The sequence below is a fragment of the Thamnophis sirtalis genome, unplaced genomic scaffold (genome assembly GCF_051295495.1).
Source record: "Thamnophis sirtalis isolate CommonGarterSnake01/CBP01778 unplaced genomic scaffold, rThaSir2_p1.2 scaffold_14, whole genome shotgun sequence".
Classification (NCBI taxonomy): Eukaryota; Metazoa; Chordata; class Lepidosauria; order Squamata; family Natricidae; genus Thamnophis; species Thamnophis sirtalis.
The window spans coordinates 41,815,975-41,829,088 of NW_028261394.1; the positions used below are offsets into that span (position 1 = coordinate 41,815,975).

Genomic DNA, 13,114 nt, shown 5'->3' on the forward strand with positions numbered 1-13,114 from the left:
GTTAGGCAGATAAGCATTCACAGGATAGCCTGCTGGAAGATCTTTGGCACAAAAGGATCCCGCTGCAGGATCCTAGTTTTAAAGGTGAAACTGCAAGGAATACTTCCGTTTTAGTTTGCTTTCACTCCAATATTGCCAAAACAAAAAAATAAAACAGACCAGCCAACATCACTTTAAGGTATTTCAGTTTGCCAGAAATTCTTTTAATGACAGAATTTTTAAAAAAGACCAAAACAGCTTATTTCAACTGTCTCCTTTAAACAAATGGCCTATATTTATAGTTACAAATACTGTCAACTATGCTTCCTTGTATTGCACAACTAATTAATACAAGAATGACCTTAAAATGTTTCAAGATCTCCAAATTCTTTTGAAAATGGGCTCGAACTTCCCACTAACTTAAAATAAATTAAAACATTGTGAAACAACTTATTCAAAATCAAGTCTGAAATCAAAATGCAATGACATCTACAATCTAAAAGATGACTATTTTGGAATTTGTCTAATGGTGTCTCTATTCTTCAAGTTGTATGCACCATTCTTTGCGGCAAAACCCAAAAACATTACCAATATATGGAAGTCCATCTTTAGCAATTTTGCTGTGTATCAGAAGATGACACCCGTAAGCTATTTCAAAAAGCCCCCCTTCCAAAAAGCAAAAAGGAAACAGAAAAAAAAACTGAATCACAGGAAAGAAAAATCATTTATTTAATGAAAAACTAGAAGTTAATAAAAATTAGCAAATACACAGAAAATTTATACAAGAACAGCAGCAATACTATGTAGTGACTTGGGAAGAAACAAAAAAGCAAGGGAGAAAAGGAAGGAACAGGGGAGAAACAGCGGTCAAACCCCAAACCGCTGTGCATGGCTTGTCAGTCAAAAAGAAACACAAATGAAAACACAAAACAGTATCCTTTTTCAAAAGTACAATTAATCTACAAAGAAGTTTAGAATTATTTTACAGCACTTTTCATAGAATCAATTCTTAATACAAAAGGATGCCCATTTTGGGTATATATATATAATATAATTTATATATATATATATATATACACACACACATATTTTCAGTGGTTTACTGCTGACTCATTTAAATATATTAGTGTTATTACATGCAACTGTTATCTGCACCAGAACAGTCTTCCCATTAATTTACCTTCATTGAGGCTGGCCTTTCCCTCCCAATTGTTCACACCTAGCAGTCAGATGTTTACCACGGTTTCTGTGAAACTGAATGCAGTGGATTTGGATTGAGGTGATGATGATTATTATTATTTTAGACACTGGCCCTGAAAATGTCAGCTTGGGGTTTCAGCACATTGAAATTGTCACATTAATACCTAAGTTGCCGTTCTCTGCAAACAGCTGTGCAATGCTGGTGTCAAAGACTAAGCAGTCACTATTCATGATGGCGGTTGCGATCCCCTCATGGATCGATCGTGGGGTTGCTTCCCAAGTCAATCGCCGCCTGTGGCCGTTTAGCTCGAGGCGGTAAGCAAAATTTTCAGCTTGTTTCCGCGTGCCTATCAACTGTACGATTGCAAAGAACTGCTGGTGACCGTCGTATTTTTCCTGTTTCTCCAGTACTAACATGAAGTGAAAGCCAAAGCAAGACTGCATCATAACCCAGTCGACAGCTCCGGGAAGATTAATGTCTGTAGCAAGGAAAACAATATCTTCTCCCTGTAGTGTTGTTATCGATTTATGTTGGTGCATGAGGTGTGGCATGACAGCATCCAAAGAGCCTTGCCACTTACAAGAGGCCCCAGGGCACGGGCAAGAGTAAGGCCTGAATTCGCAAAGCTCTTCGTGGTCGGCTTTCTCGGTATGCGGCAAGGTTATCTCGCAGCCGGAGGAGGCATATTTACAGGGAAACAGTACGGAGTTGGCAACTTTTTCCATAGCCAAATTCCGAATGGAACCCAACGGTCCTCGGCAGGTCGGACAACAGGTGAGCTTGGGGCGACAATTGCTACAAACGAGGTGCCCGCTTTGGCACTGGAGGATAGGTGGCAGCACATAGTCAAAACAGACGGGGCACTCAAAGAGGCTGGCCAAGTCATTGTTGGAAGCGGTGGTGCCCGTCAAGGCAGGTACCCTTTGCGACGGTGTACACTTGGAGGTACCTGTCGGAAGTGCTGTGGCAGTCTGACGACTCATCTCTGCAAGAAACAAACAAAACAAAAACCAAAGTGAGTTCTTTTTAACGAGCAACAATCATCTCAAACTTTTTTTATGGGGAAAAGATCAAATTCAACAATGGGCTAATCCATAGAGCCTTCAGTGCAACCATTTCTCACAGTGGCTTTCAGATGGTGATAAAGAGAACAATAAAGGTTATATATACCTGTCTGAACAACTGATGTTTAGATGTGCACGGCCTCTAAAATGTTCCATAGTTGCTAGCTGTTACAATAGTTACCTCCCACAGTGAGGTCTCAAATCTGCTCTAAAGGTGCTCTAAAAGACAGTAAGAGGTTTTGATAACAGCAACAGGTTTTACCTGAAGTGGAATCACCATAGGAACATTTTCATTTGTTTTCCTCCAGCATTGCTATTAAATAAACAATATTTAAAAAGAGTGCTCATTTAAATACCAACCCTAGTAAGCAGATTTGGAACACTTTTAATCTCTTTCTTTTTTTAAAGCAAACCTGCATTTCAGCAGAAGTATCTATGAAGTTTACAAACTGGTGAATTAAAAGTATAAATAAGTAACTCAAAAAATATGTTGTATGGCAAAATGTTGGCTATGATTTGCTTGATTAAACAGGATCTAACTATTCCCGGAACTGGAAATATCAAGAAAACTTCCAGAGGTTCCAAATTTGTGATTGAAATCACACCCTAGATAGATAGAACCGCAACAATATAACCAAAACTCTTTTTGCCAAAACAGTAAACAAAATCTAGCAAGTGTTTGTAATCAAATTTCGCTTGTTTTCTGGCATCTTTTTTAAAATCCCAAACACAGAAATTCTCTACAGACAGGAACTGCCCATTGCTGACAAAGTAATCAAGCTCAGTCAGGATTTTCCAATATCTCCAAATTAGCTGCTAGTTAAAAATAAAAAGAAGTTTCCTGAGTAGCTACGTGCTGTTGAAAAAACCTACTTCCGGATACACACAGAGCGCTTCCTTCCTCAAGACACCCTGGGTGATAATTAGCCATTCTGCCAGGCCTCTTGCAATGCAAAAACTGCCATCATCTCAGTGACAAAACACCTAGGAGGTAAGCAATGGCGTTATGCCCGGGAGGAACTGCAGCACCCTGAGCCAACATTTCAGCATATTATGCTTTGTAGGGATTTAAACAAAAGATGGAAAAGCAGCCTCATCCTAAACACATGGGACCAAAATATCAATATTTTGAAGGTGCCACATTCCAACCACTCGACAGTTTACGTTTTGTTTTTCATAGTAATCGGAACATTTTCATCAAATATTTTCCCTGGCCATCTGGCGACATGTTTTTCAGGGCTGAAATGCTATTAAAATACCTATATCTAAATATAGCTAACCTCAGTGGGCTGGTAACAGTCTCACTGTGCATGCCAAGAAGCATCTGCAAACCCCCAAAAAGTACTATATGGTGAAACCAGTTAATGGGGTAGGATTCAGCAGTTAAAGTACTCAAATTAAAACAATGCCCCAATTTATTTGGCAGCAAAAAAACAAAACAAAAAAACAAAACATGGCTAAAGCAAAGTACTGTCATATTTCAGCTGCTGTAATTAAAAAAGCAAGAGCAGCATGTAACATCTTGGGATAGCATTTCTCCTTTTTGCTAAAAGAGAGGAAATGCCTCTTCTGCCTATAAACGCTAAATAAATTTCCTCCAGAATTGTTTATGACCAAACAAGACATTCCTTAAATCAAACGTATTATAATGAGGGAATGGTCAAACATGTATTTGGTTACCCTGTTGTGTAAAGCACTCACACCCAAAAAGCTGGGCATTGCACATATATAGCTACACTCAACCAGGCCACATATTTCATAATACACAATCCTGTAAACTGATTTAGAAATCACACTTCCACACCCTTTAATCAGAAGGCAAGTGCTTCCAACTACTTTTATCAAGTTTATCAAAGCTCAGCCCTAGTTATTTCATACGCTAAGAGATTAATCATTTGGGTTTTACACTTGCTGTACAACAATTCCCATACTACATTGATAGTATTATTCTACAGTTATAGAATCCATCAAGAATCTATGATCCTTGAAAAGTGAGGAAGGGACCTCATTCTCATACAAATGTTCTGTATCTGTATTGACAAGAACATGCTCTAGAGACGTTTTCTAACTAGATTCTTTGCCAATTGATAATTAGATCATTTGGATGGCCTCATGGAACAATATATATAAAATTGTATTTTGCATTAAACATATTTTACACACAGTTTTATTAAGCTTGCTTAAAAGAACTCAGTAGCTTTCCGTATTGCCACTCATTTGCCAGAAGAGAAAGCCCCCATGTGACAAAATCCTTAATCCATTTGGATGAAACTGATCATCACTGTAGTCATCTAGACGGACAGGACAAGTTTCTATGTATCCATTCAACTTCTTTCCGGCACATCTAGAACTTTCTCCACTTTCATCCTTGTAATATCTTATGAAGGACAGGTTGTAAGTTTTCATGGCTGAGTGTGGAACTGAATCCAATCCTGAGTCATAGTCCAACACCCTAACCAGTATGTTGGCTCTTTCTTTCAATTTAAACTGAACTGGCTTTACTAAAAACATGTTTTGCAAACTTAAATATCTAGCTTGTTTGAAATATTTCATTTCTAGAACTGCAAAATCTGGGCACCTTATTAAAATACTAAATTCTTATTTGATCTATTTAAAAACTAATTTTCTTTTAAGTATAATTGTGCCCATGTTAATTGCTAAGTACTGGCTCATACACTATTGTAGATCTCATGCTTTACGATAAAATGTTTTTAAAGCATTTGTGTCCAAAAATTCCAGGTATAAATTACTATCAAATAGTTATATGAAGTAATTCATGAAAAAGAATCTGAGATCCCAATTACCGTTCCTTACTCCCTTTATCTATAGGTCAGATTTAATATATCAATTAAAGTATTAGCACACACAAATTACCAAGTTATTAACAGCTGGAAATATTCCCTATTCCCCCCACCCCATCTTTAAATCTTCAAAAACAAACTGTATCAATATCGGATGGAAATATATGCAAAAGCCTGCTGTGCTGGGAGTAGAGAACTGAAACTAATCTTTATCCAACAAGAGAATTAGCCAGTGACTCACCACTTTTAAGTGTTTTGTATACTTTCTCAAAATACAAATGACAGGGTGTGGATGAATGTGGGATCCTGCCTCATTACCATGGAGCGTGTCAGATCATGCCCAACTGTAAAACATATCTCCAATGTTACACAATGCATGTAGATCTGTTTTCGGACCACATCAATACTTTACTTGCTCCCTTGACTAAAAAAAATCACTGTTTTTCAACAGTCAGCAATTATGTAAGAATACAGTCTACTTGTGTAGATTCCAAAATTCTATCTTGCACAGTATTCTTAGGGCTCCTGTTCTAGCAGAAAGGGGATCCTGTTCTGTTTTGGTATTAGAAAAAAAAATCAAGTACTATTACAATTAAAATCAAGTACAATTAGACAACTACGAGCCAACTCTTCTCCAAGATTTTTTAACCACATAAAAGATGATGATTTTTAATTGGTACAATACTTGGAAAGACCTCAAGAATTCAAATACAAATTGCCAAATTATATGTCTTTGGGTATCAGGCCATGCCAAATTTCAAACTGATGCAATTACTTAATAATGTTTTGCAAACATATTACATAGTGATTCCTCTTTGTTTTACATTTTAGACATTTAGTGAATACTGAACTAAAAGAAAACCTTAGTGATTATTCCATTCCCATTTAAAGCAGGTGAAGATTTTATTTGTGATACAGTATGTGGTTCTGCTACTTACAACAAGGACTAATTCAACTAAATTACCATCTGCTGAAAACTTACAGGTGTTTTTCACATTTCATTAAACAAACAAGACAAATGCCTGCAATATATGCCAGGGCCACACAACGGACTTCTACAACTCTTGAATCCGAGACTCCAAACAACGCCAGCTTAGAAAGGTGCTACCTTTTCTTTTGTTGCTTTTATTCCCTGGCAGACATGTATCAAGGATTCCTTTCCAAGCATACAAAAAACTGAAGGCGGATTTCCCCGTCATCAGGAGTAAAACAGCTCATTGCGTTTCTCCATAGAAACAAAAACAATCCACAACAGAGGCCCCTCCTGGAAATTCCTAGGCTTGCAGACAGCCAGTGCAAGCACAATACCCAGAAGGGGGCACAAATCCATGAAAGGCAGGCAGTTTCCCGAACATGACCAGGGCGTGGAAACCCAACATTTCTTTTTCAGTAAAGTTTCCGAAGTAATCCTGAGCTAAACCAATTGGGAAAAAGAAGGGTGGGGTTGGGGAAAGCAAAGGTGAGAGTCATAGAATTGCAAATCCAGCCAGTCCTCCAGTTAGATCCACTTTGATCAGAAAAGCTTCTTAGGATGGTTCCTGCATTGTCACTTTCCACCAACCCAGTCTTTTTGTAATCTTGGGTGATCTCCAGAGTCAGAGCTAGCGAAAATCCAAATGCCGCCGCCGCCGCAGCTCCTCCAGAATTCAGCCCAGTGCCTTCTGCAGCAAAGCCACTGGCTGCTAAAGGAACCCTGAGTCTGCTATTCTTCGGCTCCTCGTACACATCGGGGAGGGAGCCACGGAATAGAGGCGGTGCCTCAACTCGGACTAGGGAAGGAAGAGGCAGGCTGGCCGGCCAGCCAACGGGCGTATCAGCCTCACATGACCAGCTGGACTCTGCATGCAGTCAACTAATGCAGGCATCCATCAAAGCAGAGCCTGCTTAATGCAGGGAAAGGAAGGCTGGGGAAAAAGGAGCCCTGGGCCCTTCCCCAACCGCAGCCGGGCTAGGAGAGGAGCTCAAGGCAAAATGCAAACTACAGCCCTGCACTCCTCCCTCCCCTCCGAGGACCAGACTGTCTCCAACAAGCAGCTGGTGAGTTTAATTAGTGGCCCTCCTGCAAAGATGGTTTAATGTGGAACAGAAAGAGAAGCAAGGCCAGCAGAGTTCTGCAGAAACCAATGAGGTTCTTTATCCAGCAGCCAGGCTGTTATCTTCTCCTTCCCTATCTATACACAGTCTCGTACTTCCTAGAAAAGTCCAGCAGGGGGAAGATTTTATCTGGGATTTGGAAGCTAAGCATGATCAGACCTGATTAATACTTGGAAGGGAGACCACCAGGAAATCCCAGGGGAGTGAAAAGTCAACAAAACAATATTCTCAAAGAGACAGTGGTAAATCTGTTATAGCGCGAGGAAACTGCATAGCTCTCTCCGGATATCCTCAACTCACTAAACTATAATAAGAACATTATTCTGGAATAAACAATCTCTTTTATGATTAGTAAGACTACTAGTCCTCTCCATGTTACTCACAGGCTGACAGCTACGGAAGAGTGTCTGCCATACCTGGCAATGTCAAGAATGGAACACAAGGTATTTTACACAGGCTAAGGAGATTTCCCATGAAAACGGCCGTTTATACTGAAGTGTATTTAACACACACATGCAAGTCTGAAAGAAGTGAGCAATGATTTCTACTGGACCCGTGCAGATGAAGACAAACAAGGCAAATCTCAGTAAATCAACTTAAATTCCAGGATTCCCCAATATAAAGGAGCACAGCGAACAACACATTCTGCAGTTCAATGCAGGCAGACAAAAGGAGAGGCAGACAAAAGAAGATGCAAAAGGAGATCAGAGATCCTCTTAGAAAGCCCTGAGTAGCCCTCCAAGGATGTCCCCAAAAGTTTTTAAATGCTAACGTAACAAAGAAATTATTAAATATATTACAGAATTACAAGTAACCATATTTAATTTTACTTCGGTTTATGTGAGATCAAAACAAATCGGATTTCTCTCTCGGGCCTGTCAATAACTTTTAGTATGCAGCCTTCCCAAAAAAAAGTTTGTTCCTCTGATGCACTGAATGCCAGAAATAGCTCCAGATACAACACGACTTATCTGATGACGCATGGAGCAAACAGCTGCAAATTCCTAGGGTCCCTACAGCTTTAAACCTAAAGGTATAAGCATCTGTATTAATAGTGCGTATGGATTTAGGTAATTAAACAATTTTAAGTGGTTAAGTGATATAAACTAAACCTTTAAAAATAGCACCGTGGGACTAGGGGACGGGGTGATAGACTGAAAGTACATTTCTGTTTGGAAGGCCATTTCAGGTTGTGTAACAATTACTACTATGTGCTGGAGGGCTCCAAAAAAAACCACCTAACAGGAAGGTCATTGTATGGCAATGGGATCCTAAAAACATCACTTCTTTCAAATCTGCATTCTTTTCTGTGTCAGGCCAGCTCCAAAACTGCATTCTCATTTCCTGCCTCTATCCCCTGTTTTGAGGAAGTCTTGTGTGATAATGAGACAACATTTTCAGGGCTTTTGAGGTTTCACCTGAAGAAATACCCCTCTCTAACGTGCCCTATAATAATACTCTGTTGTAATATTCCCTGGGGGTTTCACATATCAAAATGTGACAACTACTTGTCCTTCAGTGTGTGAATGGGACACTTTTAGAAAATATCCATGTTATTAAGTTAAATTAAAACCTGAAAAAGCATTGAAGAAAAAATAAGACAAGTCACTTTCTTGTTATCAAGAAAACCAACTTAAGTCACCAGAAATCTAGTTCAACTGAGCCATCACTTACAAAGATGAAGTCTGAAAAGTAATGTTTCAGAGTTTTCTGGAATCCTATCGCTCTACAAATATTGCATGCACTTTAGTATGTAAAGTGATACATACACATGTATAAATTAAACAATTAGCCATTCAATGAAGATAGAGATTGCACAATCCACATACATCTGTAACACAAGCCAAATAACATTTTCTTTCAATCTCTCATAGAAAAGCTGTGAGAGACTCCCAGGTTCATAAGAAATATATTTTCATACACTTCCAATGATATTTCCTGGTGGTCTAACATCCAGTACTAACAAGACTTACAATGCTTCAGCCACATGTTACCCAAGTAGGCTATAAATAAATGCATTTCAATGCTATTGAAATCCTCCTTTAAAAAGATACTTCGGGATAGAATTGAACTGTAATAACAGAACTAATGTAGCAGGGTACAAAATGTAAGAGCTAGATCACAATAAAACTTATCATGTAATAGGTAGTGTATGGACTCAGGATGAGGAACTAGTAAAAATTGCTTGTGGTCAGCATCCATCCCAATTTTAGGGTACTTTTCCTCAAGCTGATGCTTTACATCCAATAGTAGGATGTCAAACTTGATACCTAAGTGCCCACCGCTACCAGGTTTTTTGGGTGGTGATGGAGCAGTTTGCATTTTAATTAGGTAACTACAAAGAGTCATGTACACTCAATTTTGCTTCAGTGTAGCATTATCTCCCTGGAATCTTAGAAAGCTCTGAGAGTTTGAAATGAACTTTCCATGATGTTCATTATCTTCTTACAAATTATAATCAGGAGCCTGAAAGTGATTTGTATTTGGTCTGCAGTTTATATATGTGTATTTCTGAAGATCCTATGTGCATTAATGTCAAAGCAATTCAATGCAGGTCTCAATGAGGAATGGGTTTGTCTTCAAATTCCATAGTTAGATCTTGTCTTTTTTTCTTTCAGTAAGTTATTACTTGTATCTAAAATGAGCTATCTTTGTATACAATTAACATCAGAAATCAATCTGTGGTGCAATTGATCAGGATTTTTAAATTTAAAAGTGAAAAATTAATCTTAATGCAATATATATCCAGTAGCTTGTTTTTAAAGTCTGATCCTGAAAATTTGCAGTATTTCTGCAGTATCCTTCATCTGTCTAAATAGTTTGGCTCCATTAGGGCATTGCTACTCTCACATTTACAAGCATCAATATAAATGTTTTAATATAGACTGACAAAACAGATAAAAATAAGAACACAATAAACTCAGACCGGTGATTACTATTACCATTTAACACCATTCTATAAATCTTCTCCAAAAGTAACACTTTAATATGATTCAAAGATTATTAGGAGTTACAAACATAAAACAAAAAGATGTATTGAATCTTTCCAAGCATAAGCACAACTTTTGAATTGAACAAGAGTTCCTTTCCTCATCAGTAGTTAAAATAGAAAATGTGCCCATACATTCCATTGATTCCACAATAGTGAAGGATGCTGCTAACTTTAAAAGTGATGGCCAAGATCCAAATTATTCAAGTATCTTGCAAAGCCCAAGGGATAGCTGGACTTCTACTTTACACACGCAAGTCCCCTGTTCCTCTCTTTGACATTTAAAAATCAGTTTTGGGAGGGGAAGAAATGGAAAGTTTTCTAGATTTCATCACCTTCAATTTCAGTACCTGTGGCACTTGCTAATTTTTTTCCAATGCAATGTTAGCCCTGAATTGTTCCTTCTCTACAAAGATAAACAAGAAACACTTGTGCATGTACATCAAGAAACATACAGAAACGTGTACCATATACATACATATAGGCATGCCCTCGTGCAAGAACAGAGAAGTGAACTAAGGTGGAAAGAGAGAAAGAAGATCTCTGGTAGGACAATTAGAGATGAGGACAGCTTACAAAGATCCATCAAAGTTTATAACTAGAGCTACAGTCCCAGGTACACTTACCTGGGAGAAAACTCCACTCAACCCAGAGGGATTTACTTCCAAATAATCAGTCTACCCAGTCTGAAGCTCACTCCACCAAAGCAAAAGCACCTAGTGGGATTTACCTTGAAGCGAAAATGCAGAACTGCCATCCAGCAAATGGCAGCAGTTTTTTTTATGGCCCAAAGAAAAGAGAAGCAATGAAGCTTCCCATAGCCCTTTCCCCCCTCCCCCCACTCTCTATATTTCTCTCTCTGTCTTCATACATTGCCCAGAGAGAAAACCCTGGATTGAAGATGCAGCTTTTCTAAAGTCAGGAATGAGAGGAGGAAAGTTTATCCCCAACCTCCCCATTCCTGATTTCATTTCTTTAGGATGAAAACCTCCCAAAGAAAAGAAAAAGAAAAAAAAGTGGGAAAGAGCATCTTAGTCCTTCTCAGCCACAAGGCTGCAATACTAAGAAAAGAGAAAGGAGAGATAATGGATGAGTGGAGACTGGATGAATGGAGGTAGGTAGGTAGATATATAGAAGTTTGTTGGTTGATTGAGATAGATAAGATAGACAGACAGACAGATCAATAGATAGATAGATAGATGGATAGACAGACGTTTGATGATAGAGTATAGATAGAGACATTAGATGATAGGTGAATAGAGAGATAGACATAGAAATTAGATAGATAGATAGATAGATAGATAGATAGATAGATAGATAGATAGATAGATAGATAGATAGATAGATAGATAGATATAGAAGACAGATAGATGGATGGATGGATGGATAGATGGATAGACAGACACGGAAGTTAGATGATAGATAGATGAATTGAGATAGATGGATATATAGATAGAGACAGCCAGCCAGATAGATGTTAGATGATAGATACCGTGTTTCCCCGAAAATAAGATAGGGTCTTACTTTCTTCTGACCCGCAAAATAAGCACTTGGCCTTATTTTCAGGGATGTCTTAGTATTTTTGAGGTGCAGGAGGTGACCAGCGTGGTCACCTCATGGCTGCTGCTGTGTTGCAATATTTTCAGGGAGGGCTTATTTTTGGGGAAACAGGGTAGATGAAGAGAGATAGAAGACAGAGAGAGAGAGAGACAGAAGATAAGAGAGAGAGAGAGAGAGATGGACAGAGATAGTAACAGTTGGGAGGGACCTCGGAGGTCATCTAGTCCAACCTCTTCTCTTCTGAAGATCAGATAGATAGAAAGGTGTCTATATGACCATACAGTCACACTTTGGCTCCCTCCCCCTTTCACCAAAAGACCGGCTTTCTTGCCAGCCATTAAAAGCCGAGTGAAACTCTAAAGCGTGTGCGGGGGTGGAGCAAAGAGCAGAGGGCTGGACTAGAAGACCTCCAAGGTCCCTTCCAGCTCTATACTGATTTGATTGATTTGACTCCCCTCCACAGGGAGAGAGCCCGTCTCTCGGCCTTCGCCAGCCTCGCCTCAGCCGCCTTCTTCCCCCGCCCCACCCCCGCCACCGGAGCGGAGCCTTTTGTTTCGGCGGCCTGGTCCCTCCTCCTCCCGCCCGGTCCGGGCTCCCCTGAGGTAAAGGCCCCTCCGCCGAGGAGAGAGAGAGAGAGAGAGAGGCCTGGGTAGCGGCCTCCGCTTCGCCAGGCCTCGCTGGCTTTCTTTTCCCCTCAGAAGAGGCCCGCGCGCTCCCCGCTAGGCCACGGCGTGACGGGAACGCCGCAATCGAGCCCAGGCCCAGGCCCGGCCCGGCCGGTCGGGTCTTAAGAGGAAGCCGGCGCGGCGGCCTGGCTTCCCTCCTCACCTGTGGGCGCTGAGGCTGGGCTGGGCTGAGCCGCGGCCTGGCTCCCACCCGGAGAGTCCGCGAGGATCGAAGCGGGTGTCGTTGAGGGCGACGAGGAGGAGGAGGAGGAGAAAAGGAGGCGCGGGAGGGAGGCAGCAAACACACAAACAAAAAAAAACAAAAAACGGGAGGGAGGGAGGGAGCGAGAGGGGGAGGCGGGCCGGCCGGCCGGCGGGCGCTGCGTGGCTTCTCAAGACTCGTGCGCGCGGGCGCGGCGAACCAACGAGCGAGCCGGCCGAGGAAGATTGTGAAAAGGGAAAAGACGAAAAACAAACAAACAAACAAACAAAAAGAAAAGGCGACCGACCGAACGAAGCGATCTCGCTCTCTCTTTTTTTCTCTCTCTCTTTCTCCCTGAAGCGCGGCCGAGGCGGGAGGGGGCGCGCGAGGAAAAGCTCTCCGGCGGCTGCGCGCGCACCCGCCTCGCGGGCACTTGCTCTTCCCGAGGCTGCTGTCCCCGCCGCTTTCTCTCTCCCTTCCCCCCCCCCACACCGTCTTTCACCTGGCGCGCAGGCGCACTCGGTCTGGCCTGAGCTTGAGGGAGGGATGGAGGGAGGGA

The 13,114-nt window shown here is 40.9% G+C and overlaps 1 protein-coding gene across 6 annotated transcripts; it reads right to left on the reverse strand.

Annotated features, from left to right (window-relative positions):
- Nucleotides 1-684: 684 nt before the first annotated feature.
- SIAH1 (siah E3 ubiquitin protein ligase 1) lies at nucleotides 685-12,994 on the reverse strand. Of its 6 annotated transcripts, none has more exons than XM_087729536.1 (3): nucleotides 6,154-6,768; nucleotides 2,351-2,463; nucleotides 685-2,165 (listed from the first exon to the last, which is right to left on the reverse strand). In XM_087729536.1, the coding sequence occupies exon 3, from the start codon at nucleotides 2,161-2,163 to the stop codon at nucleotides 1,315-1,317; it is 849 nt and encodes a 282-aa protein (XP_087585662.1). In that variant the 5' UTR covers nucleotides 2,164-2,165; nucleotides 2,351-2,463; nucleotides 6,154-6,768; the 3' UTR covers nucleotides 685-1,314. The 6 variants fall into 6 exon arrangements, with proteins under 6 accessions (XP_087585662.1, XP_087585661.1, XP_087585663.1 ...); XM_087729535.1 differs by lacking the exon at nucleotides 6,154-6,768 and adding an exon at nucleotides 3,118-3,608; XM_087729537.1 differs by lacking the exons at nucleotides 2,351-2,463; nucleotides 6,154-6,768 and adding an exon at nucleotides 12,863-12,994.
- Between the last annotated feature and the right edge of the window lie 120 nt (nucleotides 12,995-13,114).